Genomic DNA, 15,795 nt, shown 5'->3' on the forward strand with positions numbered 1-15,795 from the left:
AATGGCCTGCACCAGAAAGGACCAGATAATGCCTCCATAACTGGGTGATGAAGACCAGCATCCACAGATTTATAAAGAACTTGAATATTAGGGCATACAGCACCTCTGAACTATCTGTCATAGAACCTCTTATTACAGTAGTCAAACACCAAAACATTAACCACATGAGAAGGAGAAGAAAGGGAAACAGCTTAGCTGCCAGACACTGCTATGTAAGAAGTTGTGGCAACAGCCAGAGATATGAACTGAACAATAGACCTCTGTGCTGCCTGGAGGAGTTAGGAGGAGCTGGAAAAGGGACAGTAAGGGTGAGCGCAACTGACTGAAAAGGAGTGGTTAGGAAATAGGGTGTTACCTAGAGTAAGAGGAAATAGAATTTTTGGATTGGGAGCTAAAGCTCTAACTGGAAGCCTTGCTCATGGACCAGGACGATGGTGTGGGACCCTCCTTGGAAAGTGATGACTAGGATGATGAACAAAGAATGAGCAGCATGGGAGAAGGGGGAGGTAACATGAGGTGGTACGTGGAGCGCATGGACTAACATAACAAGTGGGAGGACAGGGCACGTGTCACTTGTGTTTTGCACTAACATTGCTTGCTAAGTGGTCGGGAGAGTGGGAAGGTGACCTGCAGGAAGAATAGAGGTGAAAGTAGTAAAATAGGATGTGGGACAAACTATAGGTTTAAGCAGGACAGTGCCATGATTTGGAAACTAGTAGAGAGGACAAGAGCAAATGGGAACAGCTGCATGCGGGGATGATGGGTGATGCAGATGCATTCAACAAAAGGCTCTGGTGCATGTCCATATAAGCTGTGCATCTAGGGAAGGCCTGCGACAGAATCAAGGAGTTGGCCGGAGTGTGTGGGTGAAATGTAAACCCACCAGCACCATAGTATGGTGGTAGATTTTTTTTTTCTTTTTTAATGATCAGATGTATTAATAAAATGATACTGAATATGCATTAAATAGCTATTATTTACATCATTTGATCGTTTTAAAAAATCAACAATTTTGGGGACACTTTGGGGAAAAAACTGTGTTTTATATAGTTAAAAAAAAAGGTTTACAGTGATTTATAAACAAATGTACATTCATCAAACTTTTTTTTTTTACAACCAACTTTTTTAACTCTGTAAAACATATTGTAGTTACACTTCTTCTTCTTGCAGGACATCACAGTCATGCAGGAATATCAGTCGCCCATGACTCACTGCTGGCTGGGACGGTGTGGGGGAGAGTAGGGGGAGGCAGGGCTGCTGCAGTGCAGACAGCCCAGGTTGGTGGACAGTTGTCTCCGAACCACGGGAGTGACAGAGCTTCCCTGATCCACCTGAGCCTAGGCTGCAGGAAGACTGTCTTCCTGCAGCCATGAGTGGAAAAGATAACCCCCCATTCTTGAAGCTTGATTAGCAAATTAACATATGCAGCAGCATATAGCGTTGTTGTTGAAAGTGGAATTTATAGTGTCACATGATGATAGCAAAATTCTTATTTATTCCAACTGATATTTCTTTGTGCTTTAATAACATAGATCACAATGTTAGACTGTTTCTATGGTGTAAGTATTATTTAAAGCTTCAATGTAACTTTCAGAGTTGTGTAAAACTACATTTCTTCTTTTAAAGCTGTATAACAGTTTCCCAGCTGTGATGGACAGGCTGCCGGGTGTTCACAGGACAATGTTTGAGAACACTAGAAAGATTCTGGACTTTGTAAGAGTGACATTTACTAAACAGAAGGAAGAACTGGATGTGAATGACCAGAGGAATCTGATTGATGTGTTCCTGGCTAAGCAGCTGGAGGTATACAGTAACTTACATCCTTTCATCTAGCATTAATATAAGTGTACATGTATGTAAATGTTAGTGCCTCCATTGAAGTCACCAAATGTACGTTTTCTAAAGGTTTCTTATAGAGGATCTATCACTCAAATAACAATACAGCCTTTTTCATGCCTAAATATTGTCTATTTCACAATGCTGTAATACTACACAAATGTCATGTATGAATATACTAATGTAATTGCTAATGTACCTCAGACACGTGATACAGTAATTTTATTTGCTGTACAAATGCTTCTGATATTAGATGCATCCAGGTTACTGCACACTCAGCAGTCCTGTCTCTCTGCCACATAAGTGCCAGGTCTTGTGTTTGGGAGGTGAGTGCCCGTTTTGTGTAGTTATTACAGGGCATGATTTTGGGTAATAATCCTGCTTGCCTTCTTAATAAAAAGCATTTAAAGGGGCTTGTGAAAGCAACAGCTACAGTATATGCGAGGCACTGAGGAGGGCGTGTACTGTTCCACCCAGTGCCGGCACAACCAGCTCAGCAAAGGTATGACTTTGGGAGGCGGTGGCCTGTAGAGGCACTCTCTCTGCTCTGCTACCCTGCTGCTGACGTGTGGTGCTGCTACACCTGTCACAATGTATGACAGGCAGCGGTGCCAGGAGTGTGAACTGCGGCTCTACTCTCCAGTCTCTTATCTCCCCGTTCCAGGGCCGCCCGCAGCGACTCTTGGGAAGCAGGCAGGCAGAGGAATGGATGGTCCCCGGCAGCCCTGTCAGAGCTGCCACTCAATTAGACTCTGAGCATATGGTATGCATACCTCTCTTGGGATTGGATAAATGGTGCTGACAGCTGCATCTGCGAGGAGTGTGATTGGCTGCCTTTCCCCTTGCTTTCCAGCAGCCAATCATCTTGCTCATGCTGCCTTGGTCTTCCACATGCCCAGTGAGCATGCATGAGAGCCAGCTCATGCACAGTGAAGCCCCATGTCACAGGAAGAGCACAGACTCAGACAGCATCTGGAAACACTCCCAAAAATGTTGCAATGAACCACATGAACATAACGTATTCTGCTCTTGCTTCCTCTGCTTGCAAATGGGCAGTTCACAAACAAATTCAACCTGAAACTAAATTTGTAAACTAGAAACAAGCTGATAAGAAATCTATATAACTGGAAAATTATGTTTTAATATAAAAAAATGGTTCTGTGCATCTACTTATTGTTTTGTGATTACTGCCCCTTGTGTATGTCCCACTGTCACCCTGTGTATATGTGCCACTGTCATCCTGTGTATGTCACCTTGTGTATATCCCCCTGCCACCCTGTGTATATCTGCCACTGTCACCCTGTGTAAGTCCCTCTGCCACTCCCCTTGTAGTGAGACCTTGCCCATTTTCTGGTAACTGGTACCACTAACCTCCCACTTCTCATATCATGGTGCCCACCCTGTCATTTTCTTCTGGATCTGAACATGCTGTGTCTGTGTGGCATAATGTGTAAGTAGGACTACTGTGGACATTATATGTATAAGGGTCACTACTACTGCGGGCATTATGTGTAGGGGCACTACTACTACTGTGGGCATTATGTGTATAAGTGGCACTACTACGGGAACATTATGTGTAAGAGGTGCTTCTTTTGTGGGCATTGTGAGTACAATGGGTGCTACTACTGTGGCATTATGTGTAAGGGGCACTACCACTGTGGGCATTATGTGTTAGGGGCATTACTACTGTGTGCATTTTTTGTATAAGCAGCACTACTACTGTGGGCATTATGTGTATATGGGGCACTACTACTGTGGGCATTGTGTATAAGGGGCATCACTGTGTGGTATAATGTGTATAAGGGGCTCTACTGTATAGCGTAACGTGAATAAGGGGCTCTACTATGTGGTGCAATTTGAATAAGGTTGTGCTAATGTGTGGTGTAATTTGTAATGGGGGTACTATTGTGCAGATTTATAGTTTGCAGGAGGGTGCCGAACACTCTAGAATCGGTCCTGGATCCACCTGAGAAATATTTACGTCCAACTATTAATATATCCCAAAGCAGTCACATACTGTACTGTAGTTCATTTTCCACAATTTAACTTGTAATCCAAAGATACTGTCCTGTAATGAAGTAACTGAAATCTATGGTGGAGATTTATCAAGTCTTGGAGAAAGATAAAGTGAAGCTGATTGGTTGGTACTTGATCTCTCTTCACTTTGTTTCTCTCCTAGGCTTTATAGATATCTCCCCATGTTTAATTGCTACTAGTATATGAGGTACACAAGTGGCTGGCTACAATATGTCATAAAAAATGTACATATATTGTAGGTGCTATTTTATTGTTAAATAAAATGGTTGCTCCTAGTGTTAATTTTAAGAAGGATTTTCAATTTAGTTTTAGTCGTAGTCGCTTATGTTGTTGAACTCAGTTGGTGTAAAGTCACATTTTAGTCTTTTGCTTCAATTTAGTCAATGGATCTAATTTTTTATTTTAATATAATTTTTAGTCAATGTTTTAGTCATAAATTTTGCAAACAGTTTAATGGTGTTGTAATGGTTTTTGCTGAAGAACATTTCTATTATGTTCCCTTGAGAAGTTTGCATATCATTAACTATGTCTTTAGTGATCTAAGCTCAGTAGGCTGAGAATGTGTTCCATACGGAGTCTGACTTACCGTAGTACTCCCATATATCGGGTCTGGGACTCAGGGTCGACACCAATTAGGTTGACACCAATTGGTCGACGCCTTGGGTCGATGCCTGAAATAGGTCGACATGGACAAAGGTCAACATGAACAGGGTCAACATGGAAAAAAGGTCGACATGAGTTTTTTTATGTTTTTTTGGGTGTTGTCTTCTCCATAATGTGACCGGGACCGCCAATTAGTGCACCGTGTCCCCTTGCTTTGCTCGCCACACTTCGGGCAAGGTGCCTCGCACCGCTACCACTGCGCTCAGCATAGGTTACCGTTCCCAATTGTAGTCCACGTGGATCGTAAAGTATGAAAAAGTTAAAAAAATTTGAAAAACTCTTGTCAACATTTTCCATGTCGTCCTTATTCATGTCGATATTTTGTCCATGTCGACATATTTCAGGTGTTGACCAAAGGTGTGTCGACCAGTTGGTGTTGACCTAAGTGGTGTCGACCTCCTAAGTGTTGTTGACCATGAGTCCGGATACCCCATATATCATATACAAACAAATGCCTTAAGTTTGTTAGAACAAACCAATGCAATACACAATCCAGTTTCCTTCACAGCAGGTCATACGTATTTTCTGCAAATATCTAGAACACATAATTGTTCTTTAAAAATGTAAAACCCTACTTGCAGTACTAATTTTTACAAAGATTTTAAATTTAGTTTTAGTCTTAGTCACAGTGGATATCTGTTTTCATGTGATAGGCCCTACACATTGGCTGATCCGCCGCCAAGTCGCCCAGCGGCAGACACTGCCGACGGGTGACCCGGCGGCGGGGGGCAGTGACGGGGGGAGTGAAGTTTCTTCATTCTCGCCGTCACCCGGCTGCATTGAAGTCCAGGCAAATATGGACGAGATCGTCCATATTGGCCTGCATGTACAGCCGACGGGGGACCAGCGATGAACGAGCGCGGGGCCGCGCATCGTTCATCGCTGGAGCCTCCACACTGCACAATATGAACTTTATCTCGTTTATTAATGAACGAGATCGTTCATATTGTGCAGTCATGTCGACCAGTGTGTAGTCTGATTCTAGTCCTGAAATAAACTGTAGTCGACAAATACTTCTAGTCAAATTTTCTTTGATAAAATTAACACTGGCTGCTCCCACTTGTTGCATAAATGTGAATGTATGTGTGTTATGTACAGTAAATGTATTATACTAGTAAACAAATATGTATGATATTCTTTTCATATCGCACAGGGGAAGTCAGAATCCACTCTGTATTACCACAACGACAACCTGACGGCAGTGGTCGCCAATCTGTTTGGTGCAGGGATGGAGACCACCTCCACCACTCTGCGATGGGGCCTCCTGCTGATGATGAAATATCCAGAAATCCAAAGTGAGAAACATATATGGTGTATGTGCTCCTGTTGTGATATACAAGTCACTAAAGAGACGTGTATAGTGTAGCAGTTCATATTATAATGATTTATTGTATTAATGTAACATGTTTTAGATGTTATCCATATGATTTTTTTTATATTTATGCAGTGTGCACTTATGTTGATTTGACGCTTCTGAATAAAGGTTTACTTTATTCTAAATTAAGAAACAAGGAATATGCTTGCCCAACCCCTCCCCCTCCCCGCCCCCCTTATTCCACTTCTCCAAACATGCAAGACTCGTTGCTGAACTAGGCTACAAATATGAGAGAGCAACTCATAATATTATCTCGTTGTTGACAGAAAAATTGCAGAATGAAATAGAGAGAGTGATCGGATCAGCTCAGCCACAGACAGAGCACAGGAAGCAAATGCCGTACACCGATGCCGTCATCCATGAAATTCAGAGGTTTGGTGACATTGTACCCAATAATCTACCACATGCAACTACCCAGGACATCACATTCAGAGGCTATTTCATTCCAAAGGTGAGTTCCATATTTGTCAAAGCATATCGTAGGGTTTCAGGTGGGTTACATGTTAAATGGAGTTGGAGATGTGTGACCTTTGGCTGAAATCCTGGCGGTCAGCATACCAATGCCGGCAACGGGGTGAGCGCAATGAAGCCCCCTGCGGGCTCGTTGGTGGCTCACTGCACTCGCCGAAGGTTCTATTCACGATTTATGGGTGTCGTGGACACCCACGAGTGAGGATAGCCCATGGGCCCCTGCTGGCATTCTGGCGGTCTGGATCCCGGCGTCGGTATGCTGAACGGCAGGATCCCGATCCGGGATGATAACTACATCCCGATGTAGTTTTTCATCAATCTGGTTATAAAAACCTTCTGGTCACATGTACAGTATGTGATCATCAGATGTGAACACTGCTAGGGTCAGTCAAAGGCTTGATCTGTCTATTTTGGTAAGACACATATACAGTATGATTAAAACCTTGTCTTGCAAGCTCCGGTTAAACAGATGGATGTGCCCAAATATGGGCTTTGTATAAAATGTTCTTGGTTTTTAACTTTGATTATCTGTTAACCAATGGAGAACTTGTAAATGTCTGTTTTCCCCCCAGGGGACCACTGTGATGCCAATACTGACTTCTGCACTGCATGATACCGCCTACTTTGAGAAACCAGAAGAGTTTTACCCAGAACATTTTCTTACCTCAGAAGGACATTTCAAGAAGAATGAAGCGTTCATACCGTTCTCAATGGGTAATAATAGTTAAAACATTGAATTTCAGTGCAGATAAGAACCACTTGGCCCGTCATGTCCGCCCATGTACACGCACACACTAACACACTAGGGCTAATTTTTGTCTGCAGCCAATTTACCTACCTGTGTATTTTTGAATTGTGGGAGGAAATCGGAGTTCCCAGAGGAAACTCATGCAAGTACGGGGAGAATATACTGTATAATCTCCACACAAGGCCGTGGTGGGAATCGAATGCAGAACCTGGGTGCTATGAGGCAGTAATACTAACCATTACACCATCCGTACAGCCCTCAGATTTTGTTGACTATAATTGAAATAATGGACTGGGCCACCTGTAATGTTACTGGACTGGTCTATCAACAGTGGCAAAGGTTGTTTTAAAACAATGATTTTTATTTTATTATTAAAGTCAAATTAGTATACAATACATATTGACAGAGCACCATACAAAGGTTGAAAATATAAAAATACAAAGTACAGAGAACATAGGTCCTAATTCAGACCTGATCGCATGCTAGGTTTTTTCGCTGCGCTGCAATCAGGTCAGAACTGAACATGCACCGCAATGCACACGCGCTTCGTACAGGTACAAAGCGGATTGTTGCTGTGCGATGGATTTAACGAAATATCCATTCGCACAGCCGATCGCAAGGAGATTGACAGGAAGAAGGCGTTAGTGGGTGTCAACTGACCATTTACTCAGAGTGGTTGGAAAAATGCAGGCGTGTCCAAGTGTTTGCAGAACGGGTGTCTGACGTCAATTCCGGTACTGAACAGGCTGAAGTGATCGCAGCGGCTGAGTAAGTCCTGAGCTACTCAGAAACTGCACAAACTCTTTTTGTACCATTCGGCTGCACATGCGATCACACACTTGCAAAGCAAACATACACTCCCTTATAGGCGGCGACTATCTGATCGCAGCGCAGCAAAAAATAGTTAGTGAGCAATCAGGTCTGAATTACCCCCATTGTTAGGCGCCGCGGTCCGGGACTTCCTCCCGGCCCGGCGCCTATCAACTAGGGACGCAGAGCGCGCTGAGCTACCGGCTCCCTAGCAACGCTAGGACGTCGGGCGCGCCGAGCCGCCGGGACCCTAGCAACGGGGACGCCACGGGCGGATCGCGTTCCCCGTTGCAGGGTTGATCAATTAACTGTGCACACATGTTTTCTGGTCATGCAGCAGGGCAGCTGCACGACATTCATTGTAATCAGGCTCTGGACTCTGATTGGAGAATTCCCTGCTAAATGCCTTCTCAGTGCCTCACACAGACGCCGGTGATAGCTTCCTGCATGCTGCTCATGTTTGGTGAATGTCTGTTCCTGGTCTGCTGTGTCCGGTCATTCCAGTCTTCTGAGTTCCTGAGTCTGGGTGTTTGTCATCTCATCCCAAGGAGTTCTCCTGGTCCTCATTTACCTGTGACAGTCTTTAGAGGATCTCGCTTGGTTTCGTGAGTGGCGGCTCTGCCGCGTGCTGCGGCCTAGGCCGCTTCATATTGTTTGCTGGTTTTGGAGCATTTGCGGAGGTATCCGCTTCCACAGACCTCTCCGGTACTCGGCGGTGCCGTGTAGGAGAGTGGACAAGTGGAGTATTTTGGTTGTCCTTTTCCCTGGAGGTAATCCGCGCATACTTTAGTTTTAGGTTTGTTAGTAGCCCCTGGCCTTGTTGTTTAGTTAGAGGGCCCCTTGTTATCTCCCTGTCTCGGTTCACTCTTTGTCTCTCATTAAGACCTGAGGGGGCATCGGAGTTGGGCAGACGTAATCCGCCCTTCAAACGCGGCTGCCATGGGCTCAAGAAACCATAGTCTCGCAAGAGTGTACTGACAGCACGGGCGAGACAACGAAGATAGGGCGCCAGGGGCTATTCCCATTCCTTTCCCCTTTCCCAGCATTTCGTTCTGGTATTCAGGTCCCTTCATATAAGATCACCCCAGACCAGAATACTAGAATCGTAACACCCATAGACAATAAAAATAATTACAAACAGTCAGTTGCCCAGTCAGAGAACCCCTGATAACATAAAAAGAGGGGAACAACCGGGTAGATAATATTAGCAACAGCAGAATAAAAAACTCTAAAACAAAAGGGAAAGGGTACAAGAGATTATTAGCAGAATCCAGGGAGGGGGGAAGAGTGAAAAAAGGTACCAAGGGGATCTGGAAGTTAGTCATAGAGTTATTTTGTAAACTCGTAATGTACTCCATAGAGGCTACAAAATGAGCACTAGCATGAAGGGCAGACATTGATGGCGCAATTACACACCATAATATTTTGAATAGGAGACCTTATATTTACAATATTGATGGCCCTTAGTAGTCCTAAATTCAAAGAATGGGAATCAGGTTGCAGACATTAATCTGATACTTGATATAATAAGCCTTATTGATTAGCAACCCCTACATTTTGCATTTACAGTACATTTATTTTCTCTCTAAAATCTATTTTTAGACACTAAAAGAAGTTAATTTTAGTACAATATATAACGATATTGTCACTGTTTCTAAGGATGTGCACATTTAGCTACCTGCCGAATACATATGCAGTGCACAGCTATTCTCATGTTTAGCAGATTCTGGTGTGAAGGCCAAGGTGGAAGTGCTTCCAGTAGAAAATGTAACTTAATAGTCCTATTGTGACCACTGCAGAGTGCCGAACCATAGAATACTGTGACATTTCACATTCGTCAGTAACATTTTCCACATTTTCCCACTGTAATTTTGTCTTAAGTGTTCCCAGTTCTACCCCACCCACACCATACAGCGGAATAAATTGGCCACCGTTATTCCAAATCAATTGCCAATAAATACCTCTGCCTCCAGGTGTACAAGTCCCAGACCTGGAGGTACCAGAAAGAGCAACATGCTTTCAGAATATGGGGGTGCTGTAGATGAAACCCATACAAGCCTGGCTACTATTATTTATCAACAGGGAGCGAGCCTAGATGTGAAAGTATCACAAGCCAACTAATGTCTAGGGCAAATGTTGACTGGTCTGGTTTGAATTCTGAACAAACTGATCCACGAACCTTACATTTGAGGAGCTCCTCAAGAATCCAGAACTAGTCAGGTTCACATGGCTTTGTGTACCCGAATTATATCTGAACCAAAAATTATTTTATCCAAATACTTACTTGTAGATCAATAAGTCCTAAAAGAATGTTAAGGAAACTGCAAGATACATTTTCAATTGAGGACAAAATATTCTGGTTTCACAAATTCAAACCGTTGGCATTACCAAAGTGATGATCTGTTTTCTTGGGATACAATGGGCTACTTTATGAGTTCCAAAACTTGACTGAGAATGATTAAGATGATTAGCCAAGAAATTCTTCTAAGAATTTCATTAGTTACAAAGATGGTGTTAGAGTTTATTAAGCTTCTACTCTTATGTTGTTGTTTTTTCTAGTGTTCTAGAAAACCTTTTAGAATCTCTCCCTTTGACTTTACACATTCCACACTGTGAACAGAGATGTCAATCTCTAGCAGGTTCAGTATACAGGTTGAGTATCCCTTATCCAAAATGCTTGGGACCAGAGGAATTTTGGATATGGGATTTTTCTGTATTTTGGAATAATTGCATACCATAATGAGATAGCATGGTGATGGGACCTAAATCTAAGCACAGAATGCATTTATGTTACATATACACCTTATACACACAGCCTGAAGGTAATTTTAGCCAATATTTTTTATAACTTTGTGCATTAAGCAAAGTGTGTCTACATTCACACAATTCATTTATGTTTCATATACACCTTATGCACACAGCCTGTAGGTCATTTAATACAATAGGTTTAATAACTTTGAGTATTAAACAAAGTTTGTGTACATTCAGCCATCAAAAAACAAAGATTTCACTATCTCAGTCTCACTCAAAAAAGTCATTATTTCGGAATATTCCGTATTTCGGAATATTTGGATATGGGATACTCAACCTGTATTTGGTGGCATTCATTATGTCAATATTAGAATGCCGAGATGGTTGTAATGTTGACATTGAACATGCTGCAGAACACGGTTGGCATACATAGGTTTGAAATGGTTAATAGTGATAATTCTATCAGTCTTGCTACCTTCCAGTAGTAAAATCAAAAAGGGTATTTTGATTTTGTATTTTAATAATTACCTTAAAAGTCTTCCACTTTAGTATCCACACAATTAGGAATAATAAAAATGTCTCTATATAATATTTAAAAAAAGTGTTAAAAACTGTAAATCGTAATATAATTTGTGGAAAAGTCAGTACCCATTGCTGTACCCCTGATTTTAAGAAAACATAAAGTGTAAGCTAGTGACAATTGGGTTAAAAAATATTTGATAGACTCTGATGAAAACTTAATTAGCAAAAACATTTTTTATATATATATATATATATATATCAAAACTCCGGCACTCCAGGCATCCCCATCAGGATGTATCTTTCTCCGGTGCCCTCCTCAGGGCAAAACCCTTGTATTTGTACAGGTAAAGAAAGAGGCTTGTGAATCAAATAAGCAGTGTAATCAATATGGACAACGTTTCGGGGACCACCTCCCCGTCTTCAGGACAAGTATACAGTCTCAAAAACAAACATTTATAGCAGTGTACTTACCCCCTCCGGTTTCCCCGCCAGTGTCAGCCACGGCCGCGTCTTCCGCACTCTCATCCCTACGTCCACAGCGCATTATGTGATGCGGAAGTGACGTCACGGCGCCCAGCCGGCTGCGTTACCATGATGACCCTGGATACAAACATATACACACAGGGTTATCAGGGGCGATCGCGCAACCATTTCAGTGCATCAAGTCCAGTCTGGACCTTAATCTATTATTAATAAACATATATATATATACTATAATACAGCAAAAAAAAAGGGTTATAGTGAATATGTGAATATCTTATTAAACATGATTCAGACGATCCCTGAAAACAGAGAACTAAGTTTGTGTATAGTGGCAGCTAGACGCCCCTGAACACATCTGCACATTAACAACCTATACATTTTTTATTAAAACAACATATAAAGACATGATAAAATCAAGACAGCCTAAGACGTCCATAACAGGAAATCATAAACTCCACCTTAGTTAACTAATAACCTCGACGCATACATTATATTATTTGAAAAAGCCAAACACTATCTTAGACACATCTTATGCTGGCCTCATCTTAATATATTGCCGGTTCATAAACTGTTGGAATTACAATCCAACCTACCAGGAATTACGCTAGCCTTACACTGGCATAGCTACCAGCTGACACACAATTCACAAAAAGTTAATCAATCCAAGGCTTTCATTTAACCCCCCTGGTCTCCATGTATTTAACCTATGGATCCACATGGATTTCCAGCTCTAAGAGCTGTTTGCCCCTATTCCCAGCTCTATGTGATGCTGGGACATGATCTATAATACTGTGCTTAAAGGTTGCCATCCCGTGTCTATGTTCCAAAAAGTGGCATGCCACGGGCTGCTCACCAATTCCTGATGGGGAATTGGCAGGTTCAAATAATATAATGTATGTGTAGGTAGCTGAGGGCATCCGAAATAATTGTAGACGAAGCTGAGGATGTCGGCAGTACTTGTAGACGAAGCTGAGGATGTCGGCAGTACTTGTAGACGAAGCTGAGGATATCAGCAATACTTGAAGACGAAGCTGAGGATGTCAGCAATACTTGTACACGAAGCCAAGGACGTTGGCAATGCTTGTAGATGAAGCTGAGGTTGTCAGCAATAATTGTACACGAAGCCGAGGACGTCAGCAATGCTTGTAGACAAAGCTGAGGATGTCAGCAGTATTTATAGACGAAGCCGAGGATGTCGGCAATACTTGTAGTAGAAGCTGATGACATAAGCAATACTTGTAAACGAAGCCGAGGATGTCAGCAAAATGGGTTTTCAGATGCTGGGAAGCTGAAGTAGTGCAATGGGGATTCCGTATGCCATGCAGTGCAGTGTCAGCAGTGCTGATTACCCAGTAGCGGTGATGCGCTGGTACTGCACAATGAGTACTGCAATGTTATAGACAGCAGTGGCAGGTTTTCCGGATACTATGGAGCGCTACCTTGCGCAGCGGTGAACTGGAAGCTGGATAGCTGGAAGATGGGATTGAACCAGCAGGACAGGATGGCTGGAAGCTGGGATTGAACCAGCAGTTCAGGTTAGTAGATTTACTGGAGATAAGATGACCAGCAGTGCAGGTTTGCAGATATACTGGAGATGAGATAACCAGCGGTGCAGGTTTGCAGATATACTGGAGATAGGAGTCAGGAAGTGCTGAAGTTAGTAATGCACTGTCTCTTTAAGCAGGAGATTGCAGCAGCTCTCTACATGCTAGTGGACAACAAAGCACTGACAGCTTCCCAGTGCTTGGAGTTGGAATATATACCCCTTGCTATCTGGTGATAGAGGGATCACATGTCTAGGGGATCACATGTCAGGGAAACTCTACCTGGTTGGAGAGTTCTGTGCAGAGTCAGCTGATCAGGAAGTAACATGCAGTACTCCAGGCTAGGCTTCAGAGTGGACTGAGGCCTAGCAGGCCAGGAAGGAGCAGAAGCCTAACTATCCTGAAATGGATGCTGTGAATGGATGGACCAGCGAATGTCAGACAGCGCTTTGGACTGCGCCGCATTTAGGTCAAATGTGACTGGGAAGCACTGTAAACCTCCGTTTTGTGACAGCTATAACCTTACAATGCCAATAGTTTAACATATGAAAAAATGTACTGATACCTGAGGAGCATAACTGAGCCACACCTCTGCTAGAGAGAGTCACAAAACCAATTATAAAAAAAAAAAATTAGATTAACTGACTGATATCAACATTTAGTAACAACGGTTAATTTGTACAAATATATTATAGACATTTTTGTATGTATTTTGAATGTTCTTATAATTTAAAATTTAATGTAGCATGAATAATATTGGAACACTGCATACTGTCAACAATATTTTTTTTCAAAAGCATGCTTGAAACAGAGGTATATTTACAATTTTTATCTATCTATCCTTTTTAAATTATTAATATTTATTTTTATTTTTTTTCCGAATTAATGAAAATTTATATTAATCAGTGTTGTGTTTCCAGGGCTAAAGAACACATTTACTAACAGATCATTTTTTATTATTAATTTTTAAATGTTAGAATTGCTATATCAATTTTTATCTTAAATATACATTTTTAAATGTATCTTTTAGCCTTGGAAATTCAACATCGATTTAGATTGATGACGATCTGTTTAAAATTGATAGTAATCGACCTTTGGTAAATATACCCCAAAGTGTCCTTTTCTCTTTAACCACTTATCTGGCATGGTCAGATCACATGTGACTGCACCGCCCCACTGTGTCCCCCAATTTGTGACGAGGAGATCCATTCTGCAGATGTGCATAATATAATATTTAAATATTAAAAAAAATACTTTTTAAACTATATTGAATTATTATTACTTTTAAACAATGTACTGAATGTTTTTGAAGGTTTAAATCATTAGTTAAGTGATTAATAAGTGAACCCCTTCAGAAAATTACCACGGACAAAAAAAGGGGCGGCTTTTTGCCATCTGGGGGAAAACCGGCTAGTGTGAAATAGCCCTTTCTGTTGGTTAGAAACAGAATTGTAGAAAATGAAGAAAACTGTTTTATAAACGTAATGAGGAAAAATCCCCTCTAGCATTTACTGTATGTTGTATTAATGTTTCCTATTTTGTTTGTCGCAGGGAAAAGAAGCTGTGCTGGGGAAAATCTGGCTAAAATGGAGCTGTTTCTGTTCTTCACGTCGCTGCTGCAGAACTTCACCTTCCAGGCTCCTCCTGGAGCGCAGCTGGACCTCACCCCTAGATTGGGTGCTACTAATGCCCCAAAACCTCACGAGATCTGTGCTATACCTCGCTGCTAGAACATGATATAAACCTATCTTCTGATAATCCACGTGTTTTCCGACAAGTTGGGAATTTCCGACTTGTCAGAAAAAAACTGCCAGTATTGAATTGGTCGGAACCCCTTCCGACCTAAACCTGTCGGAAACTACCATCTTTCCGACAAGACGCCAGTTTCCGACAAAAGCTGAATACCCCCTAAGAGTACAGTCTATCTATGCAATTTGGATCGGGTGTTTCGGGAGAAATCGTCAGCCTTAGGAAACATAAAGTTTCCTTTCAAGTACAATAAAACAGTGGGAATTTATAAGAACAGAGAGAGATGCAGAATATAGACACTTCATATGTTTTAGTGTGATTTAAAGATCTGTGCATAATCAGTATAAATATAATGTGTGCTGTGTAGATAAAAAGCAACAGGAAAAAAATAAACCATGTTAATATAAATAAGAATCAATTGCATTTATTGTATAAAGAAATGAAAATTGCATATAAATCTAATTAATGCCCATTGTATATACTGACCATGTAGGAGATTAAAGGGCACTCACCAGGTTTCAGACATTCAGGAGTATTCAGCATTTACTATATACTGTATATATACCAATCAGCCACCAAAGTCAGTGTTGACGTTTCAGTCCTGGCAGACCTTTTATCAAGATGCAGTCAAGCTTACAACACATACTTGCCTACTCTCCCGGAAGCTGCGGGAGGCTCCCATAGTTTGGGGTAGCCCCCTGCTCCCCCGGAAGAGTAGGCAGATCTCCCGCATCCTGCTTGCACCCTAGTGATGCGAGCAGGATGGAAACATACTCTCCCTTATTCGCAGATCCGTGGGGAGGGGA

The 15,795-nt window shown here is 41.9% G+C and overlaps 1 protein-coding gene across 1 annotated transcript in view; it reads left to right on the forward strand.

The window, feature by feature from the left end:
* The window catches only part of LOC134908916 (cytochrome P450 2C5-like), a 104,371-nt gene extending 88,976 nt beyond the window's left edge, over positions 1-15,395 (forward strand). Inside the window, exons 6-10 of the mRNA XM_063915155.1 lie at positions 1,627-1,803; positions 5,690-5,831; positions 6,178-6,362; positions 6,955-7,096; positions 14,792-15,395. Of these exons, the coding sequence (XP_063771225.1) occupies positions 1,627-1,803; positions 5,690-5,831; positions 6,178-6,362; positions 6,955-7,096; positions 14,792-14,970 (825 nt within the window). The 3' untranslated portion in view covers positions 14,971-15,395. The remainder of the gene's footprint in view (positions 1-1,626; positions 1,804-5,689; positions 5,832-6,177; positions 6,363-6,954; positions 7,097-14,791) is intronic.
* The last annotated feature ends 400 nt before the right edge of the window (positions 15,396-15,795 follow it).

Source organism: Pseudophryne corroboree, chromosome 4 (genome assembly GCF_028390025.1).
Source record: "Pseudophryne corroboree isolate aPseCor3 chromosome 4, aPseCor3.hap2, whole genome shotgun sequence".
NCBI classification, from domain to species: Eukaryota; Metazoa; Chordata; class Amphibia; order Anura; family Myobatrachidae; genus Pseudophryne; species Pseudophryne corroboree.